The sequence below is a fragment of the Leuciscus leuciscus genome (assembly GCF_965113295.1).
Source record: "Leuciscus leuciscus genome assembly, chromosome: 11".
NCBI lineage: Eukaryota > Metazoa > Chordata > Actinopteri > Cypriniformes > Leuciscidae > Leuciscus > Leuciscus leuciscus.
The window spans coordinates 32108417-32131482 of record NC_138735.1 but is presented as its reverse complement, the minus strand read 5'-3'; the positions used below and the strand labels follow the sequence as shown (position 1 = coordinate 32131482).

At 38.0% G+C, this 23066-nt stretch overlaps 1 protein-coding gene across 4 annotated transcripts; it reads right to left on the bottom strand.

The window, feature by feature from the left end:
- Positions 1–397: 397 nt before the first annotated feature.
- On the bottom strand, positions 398–21919 carry wdr48a (WD repeat domain 48a). Of its 4 annotated transcripts, none has more exons than XM_082183448.1 (20): positions 21827–21919; positions 19767–19907; positions 17259–17337; positions 17096–17178; positions 15799–15928; positions 14728–14769; positions 12847–12935; positions 12290–12391; positions 10622–10846; positions 9312–9386; positions 7233–7335; positions 6893–6990; positions 6699–6806; positions 6226–6322; positions 6047–6145; positions 5433–5538; positions 5262–5349; positions 5101–5177; positions 4003–4192; positions 398–1782 (listed from the first exon to the last, which is right to left on the bottom strand). In XM_082183448.1, exons 1-20 carry the CDS (start codon positions 21872–21874, stop codon positions 1687–1689), a joined length of 2076 nt encoding a protein of 691 aa, XP_082039574.1. In that variant the 5' UTR covers positions 21875–21919; the 3' UTR covers positions 398–1686. The 4 variants fall into 4 exon arrangements, with proteins under 4 accessions (XP_082039574.1, XP_082039575.1, XP_082039576.1 ...); XM_082183449.1 differs by having other exon boundaries at positions 17259–17334; XM_082183450.1 differs by lacking the exon at positions 14728–14769.
- Positions 21920–23066: the final 1147 nt, after the last annotated feature.

The window sequence follows — 23066 nt, the reverse complement described above, 5'->3', positions numbered from 1 at the left end:
TCTGAACACATGCATCAGCGCTTGAGACGCGTCACTTGTGATTAAACACAGCCAAACATTCACATGCTTACCTCTGAAATATTGACACATGCAAATGCAGACACAACGTTCCACTTCTGAAAATGAGAAATACACAGACGTTAAATATGAAGATCAGTTTGCTGAAGATATTAGAGTATAATTTCAAAAGTACTAACCTGCTTTACTGTACAGCTATGACCATCTCAAGCTCTCTTATCAGGATAAATCATACAAACGTATTAAAGAAGGATTTAATCCATTTAACAATCATTTGAGTTCTTTAATAACCAGATGAGCCTGTAAAAGCGGATCTCTGGGAAAAGCAGGAGAACATCCGGATCTCATTCAAACAACAGCCCGTCTACATTCAAACTCATTCATTATTGGTTCATTTATTAAGCTGTTATTTACCCAAAATATACTGCATATAATTACAATTAACACAGGAAGCATAAATACAGGGGGTGTAGACACGGTTTAAAACCTTTCAGAGCCAGCGCAGTTTAGTCTCTCGGTTTAGTTTCTGATGGTTCTGTATTACTAGAATAATTATCATCCTATTTGTCTTTAAGACCAGATATATATATACATTAATACATTTTGCTAGAACACTGTGCAAATCTTCGTATGATTGACAAACGTTTGCAGAACAGTTTTAGTTTTGCATAAATTAAAAACATGAACAGAGACTGCCATCCAGTGATGTCATCCTTCAATGTTCATTGCTTTTTATATATATTTTCATTTATTTTTGTATATTTTCCTGTGGATACACAGGAAGGAAAGATAACGCTCAGCAGCAAACAGTCGTATCCAAGAATAATTCATCCAAAAATGAAAAGCATCATTTGGTTTTAAACCGATATGCTGAAGAATCTCCATGCCGCTCTTTTCCATATTAAAAAAATTCAACAAATGCATAAGAATTGTCCATTTTGGGAGAATTATTCCTTTTTAAAAAAACTATTACCACTTGTAACGTTATGAGTATTTTCTCTCTCTACACTTCGATCATCATATTTTACATTTGAAAAGCACCTTTTTTGAAGATACCGTACATTTTTCTTAAAAAAGAAAAAGTAAATAAAAACCTCCTAATCTCCAACTCAAGTTCAAGTTGACTACAAAATAATTACAATATATGTACAAAAATGGATGCATTGATGATCACGGCACGTTAGTGAGAGAGATGCATCATGGGAAACGGCGTTCTTGGGAGTTTTACCAGACGTTTATAAACTGGTGATTGTTCTAGAGCAGTTCCAGACGCGGTCCTCGGCTTAGACTTGGTTTTCCGCTCATGCCGCGAGAGGGATTTGATGACGTCATTGGCAACAAACACATGACTGGAATGTTAAATGAGAAGAGGGGCGGTAAAAAAACAAAGCAACTCGAGCAGTCGGACATGTTCAATATGGCATCCGTCGAGAGAGAATTCATGCCAAGAGAAAAGAATTAAACCTAACAGGTGAACGAACAGGTAAAGCCACTGTCCTTTCCATGTCACGTCTTTGAGCGTTTCTCCACAGATCTCCTGCTTGTTCACACTGGGATAAACATGCGTGACACCGACGGCCTGATGATCGAGACGTCAGACAGAACCGGGGAAGTGCAGGTGAGCGTGTGCTTTGAATGTGAAGGGTTGCGAATGGATCCGATGGGATTTCACGTGGATTTCTGCCGGTAGTGGAGCGTCAGGTCGCCGCCGCTTTTCCAGATGAAGTGCTTCACCGTTCGCAGGTCCATGTTGGGATCCAGAACCTTCCGGAAGACATGCAACATGTCAGAAAGATGCATTCGGTTCATTTTTATACACAGGGGATCTGAGATCTAGGAGATTTCACTTTGGCATGACTGGTTAATTAGGGAAATAATAAGCATTTAGCAGGTTTATTGGTCTGATTAGCACACATGCTACAGTATTACTGATGATGTCCTAGTTGATGATACTGAAATGTAAAAAACATATGAATACCAATAGGGATGCACTGATATGAACATTTTGGCCGATACCGATAACCGATAATTCTTTATATTTGAAAGCCAATAACCGATATATTGGCTGATAAATCTAAATCCACATTTTTATATAATTTTTGAGAGCCTGATTACAAGAACAAAAGCCTCAGCATTAAAAGCCGTGTCCCAAGCACTCAAGTATAATGTTCTCATTATAATTTATGTAGCCGATATGACAGACTTGTACTGCACATGTTGCACTGAACTGTATTTTCCAATCATATTTCAATCAATTCAAAACCATCATGTTGAACATCTGAAGTGTCTCAGCTGAAGGAAATAATCCATTATTTATCAGCTTTAATATATCAGCCAAATTTTCTTATCAGGCCGATAACGATAACATTAAAAAAGGATCATATATCGGCCGATACTGATATGGTGGATGATATATCATACATCCCTAAATACCAATCTTTCAACATCATCATAAATAATCTTAATTCTGTCACTGTGAAGAGGTGCCATAGCGATATATAGCCAATCTTAACTGCTTGATTGTATGTATTATTGCAATATGTAAGTATATTATTGCCCAGCTCTGATCTGCTAAATGCAACTATAAGGCATAAAGATATTATAAACATGAACATCAGTGACGCACGATATATCAGCCACCATATCGGTATCGGCCGATATATGATCCTTTTTAATGTTATCGTTATCGGCCTGATATGAAAATTTGGCTGATATATTTAAGCTGATAAATGTATTATTTTGGAGACACTTCAGATGCGCACTGTTCAACATGATGGTTTTGAATTAGGGCTGTCACTTTTGTGAAAAAATCCTGTTCGATTTTTGAGACATAAGAGTTTATTGAATCGATTGTAAAATCGATTTTCCATGTCTAAAGATGTTTCAATTTTAAACGCTAAATATAGGCAAATCCACGGACAACTAACAGGCATTAGGACGAACGTAAAGAGGGCGCGCCGCGCTGGAGACGCACAAGTCAGTATTATTCCTGATGATTTATTGGCGTGAAGTTTCGTGCACAATGACAAACAGGTGTGCAACATTCTCCAAAAACAATAAGCAGAGTGGACTGCCATAACATCACTGACAAACATCACTGCCGGCTTCAACATGGCTGTGTTTACCATTAGAAATGTCAAACAAACTTCAGCTACGTAGGCAATAGTAGACCGTAGCCCGAATCTGCCCGTAGTCTGAATACCGGCAGAATTCACATTTTTGTATGCAAGAGACACATTATGCAGAAGTATAATCTGCTGTTATGTGTGTGTGTCAGAGCCTGCAGTCGCTGTGTGACGCGAGAGAAGGCCGTTAAAATCAATTCCCTATTTTCGTTTTCTAAACTTGTGTTGGCTGGTCCGATCGATTGTGCAGTCGATTTTCGAACGTAAAGTGACAGCCCTACTTTGAATTGCTTGAAATATGATTGGAATCACTTCAAAAAAGGAAAATACAGTCAGTGCATCATGTGCAGCGCAAGTCTGACGTATCGGCTACATAAGATTATAATGAGAACATTATGATTGTGTGCTGGGACACGGCTTTTAATGGTGAGACTTTTGTTTTGGTAATCAGGCTCTCAAATTTTTATTTAGATTTATCAACTTTCAAGCATAAAGAATTATCAGTTATTGGTATCGGCCAAAATGCTCATATCGGTGCATCCCTAATTAACATCATGCTTTTCTGTGAAGCTGCTTTGAAACAAATGTTGTTATAGTAATGTTGTTATAGTAATGTTGTTATAGTAATGTTGTTATAGTAATGTTGTTATAGTAATGTTGTTATAGTAATGTTGTTATAGTAATCTTTAAGTTTAAACAAAGGTTCCTGTTCGGACGCATGTTGAGATTAAGAAATAGCTTCAAGAGTGGTTAAATCTCACTGGTACTGCTATCGAAACTGTAAGCACTGATCTGACTGTGTGAAAGCGATGTAATGAACAGTCCTGCACTGGTATTGGTGTGTTCATCTGAGACGGACCTGATCCTGACAGAGCAGCTCGATCTTCTCCTCCGCTAGCACTGCCATGTCCTCCTCCTCTTTCTGCTCGCTGGGCTTCTCTCCGGTCGAACCGCCCGTCTGAGACTCGCTGTCCAGGTTAATGATCTTTTCATACACGTGTTCCATCACCTTCCTCACCTGTAACATGTCACTGGCCGACAACCGATCCCTGCAAACACACGGCTATGCATTCTAATGCGGTTCTCATTTACATCCAGAACTGTTGCATCCAGTCGCTTTAGACTGAAACATCACACACACACACACACACTCTCTCTCTCTCTCTCACACACACACACACACACACACACAGACACACGCACTCTCTCTCTCATACACACACAGACACACGCACTCTCTCTCTCATACACACACAGACACACGCACTCTCTCTCTCATACATACACACACACACACACACACGCACTCTCTCTCTCATACACACACACACACAGACACACGCACTCTCTCTCTCATACACACACACACACGCACTCTCTCTCTCATACACACACACTCTCTCTCATACACACACACACACACACTCTCTCTCTCATACACACACACACTCTCTCTCATACACGCACTCTCTCTCTCTCACACACACACACACACACACACACACACACGGCTATGCATTCTAATGCGGTTCTCATTTACATCCAGAACTGTTGCATCCAGTCGCTTTAGACTGAAACATCACACACACACACACTCTCTCTCTCTCTCTCACACACACACACAGACACACGCACTCTCTCTCTCATACACACACAGACACACGCACTCTCTCTCTCATACACACACACACACACGCACTCTCTCTCTCATACACACACACTCTCTCTCATACACGCACGCACTCTCTCTCTCACACACGGCTATGCATTCTAATGCGGTTCTCATTTACATCCAGAACTGTTGCATCCAGTCGCTTCAGACTGAAACATCACACACACACACACACACACACACACACACACACACACTCTCTCTCTCTCTCTCTCTCACACACACACACACACACGCACTCTCTCTCTCATACACACACTCTCTCTCACACACACACACACGTACTTCTTTAACGTCTTCGCTCCGGACGATGAATGTGGTTGGAGGTAGAATGGGATTTTGTTGAATTTGGGCATGTTTTTCTGTAGGAGAATTAGATCAATTTGCTTTAAATAGCAGAAAGAAAGAGTATAATACATTTGTTGGAGACGTGATCAGGATCTTACGTCCACCGTGATGTCGATGACCCACTGCGGGACCGTCTCGTTCAGTAACATGGACTCAGTTTCTCCGCCGGAGTCTCGACACAACAGCCTGCACAAACACACATTCGTTTCATCACTGAACACCAGCATCTGAAGACGTGATTAAACACACACACACACACACACACACACCTGAATAATGTCCTTCCTCCCGCTTCCCCGAAGATCACCGGAGTGTGTGGCGGCACCTGAAAATATCCGTTTCCTTTCTGTATCCGGCTCTCATGTTCACCGTTCACTGAGCGAACACACAACATATGCCATCATCATCATCATCATCATCTGAAGAAGAAACTTATAAATATATATATATATAGTAATTATAAACTTGGATATTATTAAATGTAAATAAATATAAATGTTATATTGTATAAACATTAAATCCAAGTATATAATTACTGTATAATAATAATAATTATTATTAATATTATGTGTAGATTTATATTATAATAATTATTATTATAAGTAATAAATATATATGTATAATGTATAGTAAATGTAATATATAGTAAAACATTACATATATTTTTTTTTGATAAAATGTTATATATTATATTAAAAAGTTATTAAAAGTTTATAATTCCTGAATAATAAATAATATTTTGTATAATTAGCATATATAATAAATGATACTGCAAGTATAAAACTTATAATATAAAATATTTATATTTGTCAATACATATACATTTATTTTATACTATTAAATATTATAATGAGTGTTTTAGATTAGGGCAGAGTGTTGTTACCGCTCCCATGATTCAGCTCGCTCTCCTCATCCATGGGGTTGATGTGTGTGCGAGGCCAGTACTCCAGCAGAGCCTGAAGCAGAAGCCCACCCAGATTCACTGCGCCACAACAAACACATTAACACACCTTCAGGACACACCTGTCACCATAAACATAAGCCTCTGGAGGTCGTTCTCACGTTTAGGGTCGGATCCGTCAGGACTGGTGAATCCAGCGTCTTTAGCAGAAACCCAGGCCGCAAAACAGTCGCTCTCGTCCAGCGTTATAGTCAACATCTGTCAATCAAAAGCCAAAAGATTCCTAACAGACCTGACAAACACTAAATCTGTGTTGAAAGGTTCCCACACCTCGGTTAACTTCAAATTTAAGGACCTTTCAAGGACTTTCCAGGTCCAATACCCTCAAAGTAACGCGTAACTAACGTAAATCAAGTAAGCTAGCATGCGTAGGCCACGAAGTGTTGGCGAAATAACACATTAGCGGACCGGAGGGAATAATATGGAATTTGATCCTGAAAACTAGACTTGTATCTATGCGTGTTCATTTTCAAAAACTTTCCAGGGCCTTGAATTATATATATTTTTTTTTTAAGATTCACAAACTTTCAAGGATTTCAAGGACCCGTGGGAACCCTGTGAAACACAGACTCACCCCCGTCTTCAGATCCACTGAAAACCAGTTCGGCACATAAACCATCTTGAACCTTTTCTTGATCTCTTCATCAAACTCCATCTTCCCCAAGTCTTCAACTTTACAAGCCTGAAAAACATCAGAAAGCAAACCAGTTACACGACAGCTAGCATTCGAATCAATCAATGAATATAAAGGTTAATCTAACACGGTACCTTGAGCACATCCCAGTATGCCACATTATTGTTGGTGTCTTTGGTCAGAATGTGTCTTTTGTCATTCAGAATGTGGCACTGAATTATACTGGCGCCACCTAGAGGTCAAGACATCAAATCAACATGCTGAAGATACGGTTTAAAGCTGATCATCATACATATCCTGAGTCATTTTTATGTTTATGTTTCTCTGGATGATACGCCAACATACATCGCTGTGTATACACAGCATAACACAGAAGAATACAATGAAAACTGTCATCAAGCTCATTTCCTGGTGTCTTTAACACACTAAAGAGACACAATTGAAGACTGAAGTACATCATGCAGACGGTCGTACCTTTAATAACCTGTTCGGGCTGCGTGTACAGAGGCGTCAGCGGAGCGCTGCAGTCGTTGTCATAATCTCCAGACGCTCGGAAATTATGGATTCCCTTCAGAGACTGTGAAAAAAAAAAAAAAAAAATCAATATAGACATAGAACATAAAACCAAGATTTGCCAAGAGAACCAAGAGATGTATCGATAACGATAATTACTCTATATTTCGCTGTGTGTTTATTGTGTTGTACGTTGGCAGGTTTAGGACTGACTCCTAAAGTCTTTGGTATTCTTCATATTCTGTGTGTTGGTCAGTTCACAGCAGTGACACAAATCATCTTTTCTAATAAGTTTCAATATATTATTACCTTTAAATGGGCATTTTTACCTTTATAAAGTAATTTTTTCTAACCTAATTAAATGTATGTATCATCTTTAGTGTCAAATCATTACATTTAATGAATAAATTCAGTTAGACTAATAAAACACAATAGGGCTGTTGTCAATCAAAATGCATATACACAGACTGTTTAATGCAGATCAGAGGGACATGAATGTGTTTAACCGGCTGTTACACATGCAGAAATAACGTTTTGATGTTTTAAACATAAAACGTTGAATATTGATATTAGAATTTTTTTTATTTTTTTTAAGATATTTTAAATGTGAAATTAAAACCGCCAGTAGGTGGCAGCAAGTCACTGTTAATGAGTGAGTCATTGAATCATTTATTCAACCGATTCATTCAAAACAGCTGATTCATTCAGGAAAGAAGCATTTGACTGCCTTACGAGTGAGTCATTCATGATTCAGTAATGAAACACTGCTGTGTGTCGCTCAGAGATGCAAAACAGTCCTGTGACTTTATTTGGACCAATATTCATTGGCGAAATAGTGCAAAACAAGCAACTTTGTGTCTAAAATGTAAGTCACTTAATATTAACTTCTTGTTTAACGAACTGTTGTATAAAATCAATGTCAAATTTGTAACAATGCTGATATTTGGAGAAAAAACGATATTTGTGATGATGGCCAATGTTGTAATTTTTGCTATGAGAGATATTTTTGCAGATGAAAAGCATAAACTCGCGTGTATGTGCGAGTACCAATGGCCATGCATGATTCGACCACTTAAAGATACGACCTGAGGACATAACTAAACAACTGGAAGATGATGACACCAGAAGCCAGACACAATCATTTTTACACCGTGTCCTAACTACACGTGACGCGACGCGCGATAAAATGCCTCTTTCCCATGTTAATCAGAGTGTGTGTCCTAGCCAGCCGCGACGGCGACACGCGACGAGTCTATTTTAGAAACGGTTTCTATTTTTCTGCGACGTCGCGCTGGAACAACAAACACAAAGTGTGGCGATGATGATCTCAGGTGCTGTTTATGTGCTTTATTTAATGTTAAAAGCGTGTCATGTGACTTTGAACATCATTTAGTGCTCCAGCTTTGTAGCTGTAAAAGCAACAATGGATAATTCACCTCAGATCTTGAAATTAAACAAATGGAAACAAGAACGGTCAAACTGTGAACAAACAAGTGTATTATTTGACAAAGATTGTTTTAGTAACTCAGCCTATGTATTTTTAATAATATTTAAATGGTTTAATATTTGTGAATTTGATTATGGAGCTATTTATCCATTTTCTTGCCAGTGCCGTCAGGATTACTCTCTGGTGCCACGAGACTCCGCCCACACACTGTTCTGATTGGCTGAATCCACCCACACACTGTTCAGATTGGCTGTGGGTTTTGATTGATTTTGATGCATCTCGCAGTCGCATCGTGTCTAGTGTGGACAGACAAATTATTTGTCGCTGGAATCTCATTGCATCGCGTCTGGTTAGGACACGGTGTTACTAATGTCTGCGCCTGCTCCTACATAAAGAATAGAGTGGATAACATGCAACACAATGACCTTAAAATAATACCACTGGACCACATCCAGTGAAAAGCGCCACTAAATAATGACCCTCATGCATAAACGAGCGCGCTGCACAATACTTAAAGCTCAGTGTGTGACGTCACCACAGCTGGAGCAGGTGCTGTTTCCGCTCACGTCACGCCGGACACCAGCTGCACTTACCCATTTATTAACCGTGGACTTCGTGGTGGAAACCCAGATGGCCGAATGCGGATCAGCTGACCTGTCCAGCTCCATCTGGAAGACACCCAAGCACATTCACACTTCAGTGACTTTACCTTACTCTCCATTACCTGGTCGTGGTCCACAGCTGCCGCAGGTGTTGGAGGCATAAACTTCCACCCTAGATCTGAAGTCTATGGAGATCACTTTATTTTTCAATCTTAACAATACAACATTTATCCTATACATACTTGACACACTTTGTATTACACTCTATGCTTGTGAGTTGTTGTCAGGCGGAAACCTTGAATCTCCATAAACGCAACTTTGTAGGAAATGGAAAAAACGAAAACATTTAAAGTAATTAAACACCATGTTGTCAAAGCGGATATTGTGACTAAGTATGGTCAGACATTTGCATGTCAATATATTATTAACATTTGACCAAAATCAAGCTCAAATGTAGTTTTGACCAGCGAATTTTATACAGTTTTGTACACGTTTTGATCATTTGCGTCATTAGAACGGCCACATCTGAGGCAGTAAGTGCACCGCATTATGTTATCTTCAACTTACAGGTAATAAAGTTTACTGTAGCTTTATGTGGGCACTTTTTTACTGTCATTTGGACAAAATCTTATATTAATAAAGACGAAGTGCTTCACACAGGCTATTTAAGACTAAGACACTCTTTTCTGCTCCTCAAATACATAAAACATCAGCCTTAATATATGTATTAAAAGAACCAGTTCTTTAATTATCACTGCTTTGAAAACGAGCAGAGACGCTCCAGAACGTGTTCATTCATGATAGAGGTGGGCGGAGTTATGAGGTTTGACTGACAGTTTGAGGAGCCAATAGAGTTACGAGATAGAGTCACAAGCTCTTTTAAATACTTTTCATTGCTTAAATATTTGTAAAACCCACAGACAGATGTAAAGAGTGACCAATAGTAATGATTTATGAAAACAAATTAAAATGACGAATGACGAAACATGGAGATACGAGGTTTCCACCCTACAGCGACAATATAACTTTTGATTGTGGACTTCAGACAATATGTTTTACTATTCTCCTCTATCTTTATCCTGTCAATATTGTAAATAAATCAATATCGGACCACAAAAATGACTTTTAAAAACCTTTAACAGAACATACCAGCTTACCATCCAGCTCTGGTCGTATATATACATATATGTAACATACACACACTCTATATGAGACCCAGAAATGTTACAACAGAAATCTGACTCTTAAATAAGAAGTTAAATAAACTTCCATCATTTTGCTATAGTATTTGACTTTCACACCTTCAACACAGGCGCTTTCTCTTCACAGATCAGCACACGGATGTCAGGATTGCGCAGGTCTGTGCAGTAAATCTTGCGGTCGCGACCCCCGGAATACACGTGTGTGAAGGCCTCGTTGACCTGCAGCGCCCAGACGCCCTCATCATGAACGCGGTATGTGGCGATACACCTCTGCTGACCCAGAGACCACAGCCGGATCGTCCCGTCAGAACTCCCTGAAAGACACTGAACACACACACACACACCAGGGCTGAACACAACAGCACAGACAGTCAGTTCAAGTCATCTCATTAAGATCGTATTTACGAGTTGAGTGCACATGAACGCCACCACAATGTCGTAAATACGAGTGGGATTTTCTTTACGAGGTGAGGGCGTGTCACTGAGAAAAATGGCGGGATAACACAATACTTAAAGGTATTTAGCTGTGATATTGCTAGACTTTTCTATTTACAGTGAAGTACGCTAAATGCCTGCTCAGAATATGATGTCATTATAATATGACAATGAAATATGTAACCATAAAGTTTGTAGTGGCTTCATAAATGAATTAAAAACATTTTAAAAACCAAAGTACACCTGATGCACATTTCTTTGTTCCTCTAGAACTAGAGTTTAAGAACCTTGCTGTATATTTGTGTAAAGTACACCGCCATCTTACTCCGACAGAAGTGACTTCGTAAACACGACTTCCCACCTCGTTAGTACAAACTTCCCAGGAGGACTTGAATGCACCATCTAGTAGTTTTAATCTCTTCTACAGTCAATAAGAACAAGGGCCAGATTTACTAACAGCTTGTGCCAGTGCAAACCCTCTTTTGGCGTTAATAAACTACTGTCAGGATTCACTAAAGACACGCAGTGCAAAATTAGCGCTGAAAGGGCGTAGACTGAGTTGTTTTTGCTGCTGACCTTATTGCATTTGTAGGAGTTTCCCTTTCAAACGCAAAATTTATGGGAGGAGAGTATTGAAATGAATCACGCAACACCATTTACTAATGTTTGCGCTAGTCAATTTACTGATATTATTCAACGCCCCCCAAAAAAGCATGTCTTAAACCCATTTTGCGACATGTCTGCAATAGTTGCTGCTAGGAGGAGACACCGCAGAGAACAGAGAGAGCGTGGTCGAATGGAGAAAATGTTTTCCACTCGTATTCATTTCGTTGGAATGCCAGAGGAAGACGTTATCCGAACATATCGTTTGCCAAGCCATGTTATTTTTAACTTGCTGCAGGAAATAAAAGATGACTTGTAGTTGTAGTCCCTCAACTACAAGGAGTCACGCAATACCTGGTGCATCCAAACTTCTTGCAACCCTTCATTTCTTGTCCTCTGGCTCTTTTCAACGTACTGTGGCTTCTTTAGCTGGGATTTCACAGTCCCAATGCTAATTTGCGCTGCTCTTGGTAGATTGCGTTGTTCATTATGTAACTGATTTGACTGTGTTAGAGCAGTAGATCACGCGCACAACTTACCACTCCCATCCGCACATTTGTGGAATTGCACTCTCGCGCTAATTTGTCCCGTTTAGTAAATCTGACCCTGAGATTGGTGTTTATAATTGGTGTGAATAAGATTGAACATGCGTTGTTAAACTATTCAAATATTACCCTCAATTATAAGGGGGAGTTGAAGAAAATATTTTATCACATGTCTTGATCTAACCTGAGTTCCATCTCTGTTTAGCAGCAGTGATTTGACGTTGTCTGAATGTCCTTTCAGTTTCATTAGTTTGGCACAGGTGCGCGGGTCCCACACTCTCAGAACCTGAAGTGAGAACAACAAATCAATTAAATATGGATGGATGGATGGATGGATGGATGGATGGATGGATGGATGGATGGATGGATGGATGGATGGATGGATGGATGGATGGATGGATGGATGGATGGATGGATGGATGGATGGATGGATGGATGGATGGATGGATGGATGGATGGATGGATGGATGGATGGATGGATGGATGGATGGATGGATGGATGGATGGATGGATGGATGGATGGATGGATGGATGGATGGATGGATGGATGGATGGATGGATGGATGGATGGATGGATGGATGGATGGATGGATGGATGGATGGATGGATGGATGGATGGATGGATGGATGGATGGATGGATGGATGGAACATGTAATCAAGGCTGCATAACAATAATGTTGCACGGCAGAAATTGAGATTTATCATTAAGATTATTTCACTCAGAAATTAAAATGTCAAACCTTTTCAGTGGATCCCGACACTATAACGGTCCCCATCTGATTCATGGCCAAACTGTAGATGGAGTCCTTGTTCCCGCTGAGAGAAGACGCTGTATAGCATAAAGAAAGAGACATTTATCTTTAAACACAAACTTAAAATCAGAATTCACTGATTCTTTAATACAGATTTTGGGTCTACTGATAAAAGGCACCAAATGAAAGTGTAAAGTAACTTATTTCATCTATTGTTTGGATTGTGATTGCAATAGACCAGTGGTTCCCAACCTTTTCCAACTCGCGGCCCACACAACCAAACACGCAAGTTTCCGCGGCCCACTGCAAGAACTGTAACGGACCCGACTATTTTTGTCAGATAATGGGTTATCGAGCCCAGGATCAAATCAGCTGCTCTAGCCTTCATGCAGAAATATCAGACTTTTGTCCCGTCCGTTGCTATGGTCACCATGTCAATCATTGCAATTTTGAGAGTTAAAGGGATAGTTCACCCCAAAATGTTTAATTCTGTCATCATTTACTCACCCTCAAGTTGGTCCAAACCTGTATAAGTGTCTTTGGTTCTGCTGAACACAAAGAAAGATATTTTTTGGCAAATATTTTTAAGCAGAGCTTAAAACTAACTTCTTGCCACACCTGCTATTGACCAGTGACTTAAGAAAACTTACTAGCCTTAAACATTTTTTTACTGGCCATGAAACCAAAATTTTAGATACCAGTGAAAATTCACAATTCTTTATTCCAATCTCAATGCCACAGCTAAAACTACTAGCCTCACTGATATACATTTAAAACATTATTAAAGAAAAGTAACAGTAGTTTTCAGGAAGAGACATTGAATAAAGTAATCAAATGTAAAACACTAGATTAGGCTGTTGTCACTTTAAGAGTGAAGGCACGGATCTAATATAATGATACACGTTTTTTATTTTTCTCTTACTGTTTATGTTCACTTAAGCCTTAACCAGCTATGTTTACTAGCATAATGCAGAGATGGGCATTTTGGACACTTTTTTGGCGAAATTGTCCGTTCAAGTGGAAGACGAAGTGAAAGACGAAGCGAAAGAGCTCATTTCAGTATTTGCGCGCTGTCACTTCGGATGCTTGCGCACATAAAACTTCCCATGCAGCGCGTAAATAACGAATCGAGTTCTCTTTAGTGTCTTCTTGCGCTTGAATCTTTATTTTGCCAAGGCTTAAACTTATGTTTGGTTACAAACATTCTTCAAAATATCTTCTTTTGTATTCAACAGAATAAAGAAAATTATACAGGTTTGGAACCACTTGAGGGCGAGTAAATGACGAGAATTTTCTTTTTTGGGTGAACCATCCCTTTAATCAATGCTGTCTACACTGCACAATACATCTCTTTACATCCGGTCTACACTGTGTTTGTTAAAATGAGAGGATTCACGAGCTTGCATAACTAAAACTCTGGCGTTTTGAGTGATGGGTGGACTAACTTGTCTAACTTAAACGCCTCTGATTGGCCGTTGCATTCACGGAATCAACAGATATGTCTGTGATTGGCTACACTGCTCAACCCTGCAAAAGCACGTTGTAAATCTGGAGCGTTTGCCAATATCCTATTATTACAGCTTCAACTGAGGGTGCTAAGAGACTAACAGCTGAAATCCTCCTCACCTAATGCTAAGGTTGGTATCGTTTAGCATATACTAAACACTGTTGCAAACGGAGATCTGGCTTGACGTAAAGCTCATTCCGGTAAAATAATGTGCAAAGCTAAAATAAGCTAAATAATATAAAGCAACACGGCTGCTTGTTCTCCCACACATGTGAAGACTACCGCTAGCTAGTCACTACTGTATTTTCTGGGTCTAGCTTTAGTCGTTTTGATGTCAGGCATTGCTGAAGATTTATCCTTACTTGTAGATGAAGAAACATCTGCATTTGTCCTTTTCAGCGACCCTGTTGATAACCATTCATCCATGTTTAAATCTGTTGTAGCCTACAGTATGCAGCAAAAGTATTGGTGGTTTATTCTCAACACAACCGAACAGCGAGCGTAAATAGTGAATACACAGTAACAGTTTAATATTTATTTTCTGTTATTTCATTATATATTAAACTATATGTAATTAGACAGTTTTACATATATATTACCAAAATTATTATTAGTATTAATAGTGACTGGCGCCCCCTTGCAATATCGTCGCGGCCCACAGGTTGAAAACCACTGCAATAGACCAATAAATGATGATTTAGTCATAACACTTTAAAATAAGGTTTCATTTGTTAGAGAACGGTTTAGAAGCGGCTTAAAATGAACAAATAATGAATAGTATTTTGATTAACTAACATTAACAAAGGTTAACTAATGCTGTAAAACACATACTGTTCAATATTACCTAATGCATTAAGTAATGTTAACAAATAAGACCTTATTGTAAAGTGTTACAGCCATTATAATATCAAAAAGTAGTTTTTTTTTTTCTGCATATCAGTTATTAGACACTTAAAGTCCCACTGTGGTTAAAACCAAGCTTTTAATGTTGTTTATATGTCTATGTGATGTTTTTAATATGCTTTAAGACAAAACATGTGTAAATTCATAAGTCGACAGCATTGCTGAGTATTTTCTCAAAAACACGTTTTGAAATCGCTGGTGTTTCTGACGTCACAAACTACCTTGTAACCAATCAGATCAACGTGTGATCGTCAACCAGTGGATCTCTGAGCTGAGTGAGTGAGTGGAGGCGGGGCTCATTTGCATATTCATAGAACCGCGCATACTAAATGAGGCGAGGGTGTCGAGTTACATTCAAGATATTTTAATGAAAAAACGCTTAAATGTGTCATTTGGTGATCAAAGATGAGTTTTAAGGGATAAAATGACTGACTACAGGGGGACTTTAAATATAATAATCTGTATTGTTATTGAGCCAAAAATCTATATCAGTCGCCCTGTAATTTGAATCAGAGTAATTGAGAACTCACTAGTGACAGTGTTATTGGATGCGGTCAGTGCTGTGAGTGTGTTCACGTCCCAGAGGAAGATCTGTCTGTCCAGCCCGGCCGAAGCCACCAGCTCTTTGTCTTTAGCATACGCCAATGCTTTCACATAGTCCTACATAAACACACACAAACATACTAATGAAAAAACTATTCAAAAGAATTATTCAAATAATAACCAGATACAGTGCACACTGTGTTTAATTGTGAAATATTATTACAATTTAAAATAACTGAGAATATATTTTCTGAGAATTTTCTATGTGAATATATAGTAAAGTGTAATTTATTCCTGTGATCAAAGCTGAATTTTCAGCATCATTACTCCAGTCTTCAGTGTCACATGATCCTTCACAAATCAGTATAATATTATGATTTGATGATCAAGAAATGTATATTATTATTACCAATGTTGAATACATTGAATACATAACTGTTTCAACATTGATAATAATAATGAATGTTTTTTGAGCATTAAATCAGCATATTAGAATGATTTCTGAAGGATCATGTGACACTGAAGATTCAGCTTTGATCACAGGAATAAATTACATTTTAAAATATATTCAAATAGAAAACATTTATTTTAAATTGTCATAATATTTAACAATATTACTGTTTTTGTTTATGTATTTTTAATCAAATAAATGCAGCCTTGGTGAGCAGAAGAGACTTCTTTTAAAAACATCACAAATCTTACAGATCCCAAACTTTTGAACGACACTGTATTTAAATACATATAAAAATGAATGGCCTGCAGACCCACGTATAGCAGCAGAAATAAAGCTATCTTCAGGATGCTACCCATGTGACCATGCTAATGCTAAAATAATTAAGATAAACAATTAAGGATATCTGGTAACACTTTACAATAAGGTTCATTAGTTAACTAACATTGAGCAATACATTTGTTACAGTATTTATTCATCTTTGTTAATGTTAGTTAATAAAAATACAGCTGTTTAGTTTACATTTCATTAACTAATGTTAACAAATACAACCTTTGATTTTAATAATGCATTAGTAAATGTTGAAATTAATATTAACTAAAATTAATAAATGCTGTAGAAGTGCAGTTCATTATTAGTTTACGTTAACTAATGAACCTTATTGTAAAGTGTTACCGGATATATATACAATAAGGAAGCGGTGCCGTCTCACATGTATGAATCACTGCATCACCTTTTCTCACTTTCTATCATTCAAAAATCATCTCAGGATCTTCACTAGTGAAGAGTGTTATTTTCCTGCAGCTCTGGAGTCATTAGTCACATGACAGTACCTTGTGCGTCCGCAGCGTTGACATGCAGAAGCCCTTATGTGCGTTCCAGACCTTCACTGTAGTGTCTGATGATGCGGATATCACTGTAGAGACACACACACACACATATATATATCTGTGCTGTACACAAGCAACAAAGGCCCTGCACTTGTCAGACACTCACGTGTTTTGCCGTTGCAGCACAGGACGATGTCATTGACCCAGTCTGTGTGGTGCTCCATTGATGCGATGTACGGATCCTGCTGCAAGACATTCACAGTTCAGCATTTAGCAGACGCTTTTATCCACCGAGGAGAACAACAGAAGCAATCAGACCAGCAAGAGGACAACCGTACACGAGAGCTGTAACACGTCTCAGTTAGTCGTACACATAGCAAGGGTTTTTTTTAATCAGAAAAACAAAACAAATAGAATTGTATAGACCTACTGTAGCCCCGCCCCTTCTGTAGCCCCGCCCCTTCTGTAGCCCCACCCCCTTTCAGCGCTGCGCTCGTTGTCATTTGTCTTCCGGTCCGTATTTTCACAGCGATCGTACGCATTTATGAATGAACAGCTCGTTTTAAAATCTTCCCTGTCTACTGACATCTGCTTTAAACATCACAATCCTCATGATAACTTTCATTAACTTTACAACAAGTAAACCCACTTCACCAGCTAATCACTCCTGGACAGCGATGCCATAGAGACATACAGAGCTAACGCAAACACGGACGTTCAAAGACAACATTATAAAGATGGCTGCGCGCTCATATCGATCGATCGATCATTTTATTATGCCATGTCAGCTTCTAAGGCTATTTTCATGGCAAAAATGTAATTACAAAAATACAAATATCATATAAATACAATAAAACCAAGCAAACACACACAAGTCATATTATATAATTTTTGGTCCCACTTTATATTAAGTGGCTTTATGTACTTACATTAAAAAAAAGTACAAATTATAAGTACAATGTAAAAACATGTATGTCAGGGCTCGAGACTAACGGCGTCCTATCGTCCTGGGGACGATAGAAAATGTGTTTAGGACGAACAGAAATATTCTCCAGGACGCCTACAGGACGAAAGACATTTTTGTATGCGTGTTCATTTATTACTAGCCTATTAGGGTAACTTACTTAGAAAATGCCAAAATTAACCGACCAAGCGCTGACTACAACGGAGCGTGTCTTCTCATGCTGTTACTATAGTTACTATCACTGGCCGGTTACTCACCCGGAGACTTGTTTCGCGGTACATCTATCACATGGCTTATTTTCACAGACAAAAACGAGACGATAACTAAATAAAACTAGTTTTGAATGACAAAAACCATGACGAAAATCTATTGACATTTTCGTCAACGAATAAAACCTAGACAAAAATGTTAGATAGTGACGATTTGGGAAGCGATCCAGTCAGAACTGATGTCCTGCGTTTGATGCGCACATGTGTACTGTAACGTGCTGATCTACCCAGCGGCACACGGGCTGACATGCATGTCTCATAAAACGTTAAAAAACTTAAACGTCTGGGAGAATGAGTAGAGCAGACATATAGACCTGAATAAGAGTGACGACGCAAAAAAAGAGCTCTATTCGGTACGGTTTTCTGTGCGCACACACCCGACCCGAAGCGTGCAGCCATGCACATAGACACCTATACAGCGCGCGAGTACTGAACTGAGCTCTCTTTCGTGTCTGAGTGGACAAATACACACAATATTATGTCGAAATGTCCGTTTTGGAGAGTATTCACGTAAACTATGTCGGTTATGTTTTAAACAGTTTTGAGTGTATCGGATGTGCATCAGTGCACGTCATTGGACATGATCCGATGTCTTAAAGTGACAGACAGTGATAAACCTAATGCGGTCTGTGTCCTTAATATTGATCAAGCAACAAAAGAAAAAGAGAAAAGCATTCACTACTCGTTAATAGCTTTAATAATGATTCATTATATTTAATTCATACAAATAAATATGTCTGCTGCTTGAAAGAATAAAGAATGATGATATTTTTGAGATATGTAGTCACCAGTATTTATTTGTTATTTTTTAATCCAACCAACTCAAAAACGTTTTGAGCTGTATGTATTTTTATCTGCATGAACTGCACATATTTGTTCTGCATGAATACAAAAAAGCATTTAACTCCTGTTATTTTTTATTAAATCTGTTTTTTACCTGTTTACAGATAACTACTTTGAATGGAGCTAAATAAATATAATAATATATATCATAAACATTTTAATGGTGTTTTTATTATGTAACTAACAACTATAGATGATAATAACAAAGTACAGAAACAACATGTTTATTTTGGGACGGTTGACATTCACTTTAGGACGGTTCAAATCGTTTTTCAGGACGGTTCCAGGACGGAGGTGAAAAAAGTTAGTCTGGAGCCCTGATGTATGTACACAATAAGTCCATTGTATCAAATTATTCATTTCAGTGTAAGTACATAGTACAATATAAAGTGGGACCCAAATTTTTTTTTTTATTAACATATGGTAAAAAAAAAAATCCAAAACCTTTTCAGGCATAATCTTACTAAATAAGTTTAAAATAAATAAATAAATAAATAAATAAATAAATAATAGAATAGAAAAGGTAAGTGCTAGAATAAGCCAGATCCAGGGAAGAACTGTTCTCTAATCAGGTTTGAGATCACATGGACAGGTTTACCTTGTGCTGGTTGACGCTCCATATCCTGATGATGGAGTCTCGTCCAGCGGTGAAGAGCCGGTTCAGAGCTGGATCCAGCTGTAGTGCGTTGACTCCATTACGATTATATTTCTCCACCTCATCTCTGATCACATACGACACCTGCAACACACACACACATGCTCAGAACTAGTTGCAGAGATTTTAACGATTACTCGGACACCGAAGAGAGCACTAAGAGAACGGCATGTATACAGTAGGGCTGTGCGATTAATCGTACTCGCGCTCGAGTCGGGAGCGTAACGTACTGAGTGAATAAATAAATATAGCCTAAATAAATGCCAGAACACGCACAGTGATCATTTATTTGATGTTGTGTCATAATATAGTATTAGAAACATTGTTTTTCTTTGTTTAAAATATAAATACATAAAAATGCAAGGTGTCGAGGTGCGGTTTTTTTTAATGCAAATTGATCATCTTTTAACGTGTTTACATAGATAAACTATGAAAGCCATTTTCGGCACATAAGACAAAAAATATGCTTTTGTAAATCATAATTATGACATAAAAAGTCAAAATTATGACAAAATCATAATTTTAGGCTTTTTATGTCATAAGAAATCTAATTTATGAGATAAAAAGTCATAATTATGACTTTCTCTGTGTCTTAGTTAATTATGACTTAGAAAATACACAGAAAATGTATATCCCCTATTTTACAAAATGTGCATTAAAATAACCAACAACTTTAGAAAACACATTTGGATGTACAATGATAATATGGTTATACTTTATTTGCCATAATAATATCGCCCAGCAATTATCGGGATTTCAATATTGACCAAAAATAATTGTTTATGATTTAATAATTGATTACGATTTCTGCCATAATCGAGCAGCTCTAATATACAGTAGTCATGGTACAATAAATCAAAGTCAAGGATGGAAGGAGCTCTTAATACACCGCTTTTGATGCCACTTATGATTCATGCAGATTAGATTCATGACTTATGATTCATGCAGATCCATTTAGCTTTTATTTTCAAAGTTTTATAAAGTAATAAGAAGCGTAAGACTGAGGTAAAATACAGAACTAAAATGTGAGTTCGGTGTAAAGCGTTTAAATGAGGGCATATGAATATATAATACAGCCAATACAAGCCATCTGAGAATTACACTTAAGAAAAGACTTGAGTTAATTTTATTTCTAGCCCTTTTTTTTACTCCTTTACTTGTATTCATTTATTACACATGACAATAAAATAAAATGGAATTTCGTCAGTGTAATTAAGCACTTTTTTTATTCTGAAAAATAAAAAAAATTCTGAAGGTTAAGTTGAGTAATAAAGTTCAGAACTGATTTTAATTGAGTTACTCCATGACGACTATTCATTTATAGACATTTTTTACTGGAAAGCAAAAACACCTTCATGACAAACACATGTAAAATGTGTGCGCAGTATGCAGGCATGATATAGCAATATACTCATATATATATATATATATATATATATATATATATATATATCTCAATATATTTTGTAGCCTATGTGTGTAGATCTTCAAATGTTCATTATTTTTATGCACATATGCATGGTAACCACGTGACTATATGTTCAGTATGCTGTGTGCTTATATGGTCATGTATTCAGTAAGCATATTCCCATATGTTCATAATGTATGGAAGGATTATTGTCATAATGACACGACGTGACCTTATAAAATCGAAATCTGTGACCAAACCCGGCTAAATCTTTCCATTTGCAGCCAATAACAGTGATTTAAACTCCGCCACATCGAGTTTGTGTTATCATGGGTTGCAGAAAGCTGTCCATACAGACTTAGTATGCAGCATTCTTAGACACCTGACTCAAAACGCCCCAAAATCGCAGTCTGATAGGCAGCACACTAGATGTTGAGACACAGCCTGGCCTCCATCTCCCTCTGCGCCACACAAACACACACACACACGCGTTTAAAACAGCCGTCACAACCGCGATCTACAGTCTGAACAACACTATCATCGCACAAATAGCACACACACACCACAAGCCCACACGCGAGTGTGAAACAGTCACCTGCACTTTCCTGCGCCCCGCTGCATTCTGCCTGTGATGCGTCGCCATCTTACATGTTGACGCCGTGACGTCACTTCCGTCACGCCAAGAAGACCCGCCAGCGCGGGAGCATGATGTACTGTAGTCTGTAGGCCTATGAATAAAGAAATAGAAATAAGTGCCAGAACATGCAGAGTGATGTTGTGTCATAATATAGTATAAGAAACATTGTTTTTCTTTATTTAAAAAATAAATACATAAAAACGCAAGGTGTCGAGCGTTGATCATCTTGATCATCTTTTTAACATGTTTACATAGATAAACAATGAAAGGCAATTTCAGGCACATATTTAAGAAAAAAAATTTAAGTCATAATTATGACATAAAAAGGTCAAAATTATGACAAAAAACGTAATTATGACATCATTTTTTTTTATGTCATAAGATAAGAAATCAAATTTATGAGATAAAAAGTCGTAGCCTATTTGTGACTTGCTATGTCATAATTATGACTTAGAAAATACAAAGAAAATATATATCCCCTAAATTAAAGGACTGATCTTTTTTCATTTTCAAACCTCATTCAGAGAACCTCTGACTCTTCTGGCAAAATCAAACAATGCTCTCAGATCACACACACACCGATTCAATATCATAAACACTACAGATCATTCGTTAGACACTACATCAAAAAATGGAGAACACAGAATCCAAAGTAAGCAGTTACAGAAAAAAAAGGATATTGTAACAAAGTAAACTAATTTCGCAATTACGTAGGCTAAAAAAATATAGTAATGACAACTTACAGTAGTAAGGTGAATAAACTGTATACTGTATGCACTGCAATAGTATTGCACTGAATATTGTATAGTAGACCTATTGAATGTCTGTATATTCACCACTAGCATACTGTGAAAATACAGTGACCAACTGCAAAAGCCGAAGGTCAGAGAGAGAGTGATTCTGCTTCAGGAGCATGTCTTCCAGTCACTCAGAAGAGTTGCACTGCAGACTGAAGGTCAGAGAGAGAGTGATTCTGCTTCAGGATCATGTCTTCCAGTCACTCAGAAGAGTTGCACTGCAGACTGAAGGTCAGTGAGAGAGTGATTCTGCTTCAGGATCATGTCTTCCAGTCACTCAGAAGAGTTGCACTGCAGACTGAAGGTCAGTGAGAGAGTGATTCTGCCTCAGGATCGTGTCTTCCAGTCACTCAGAAGAGTTGCACTGCAGACTGAAGGTCAGAGAGAGAGGGATTCTGCTT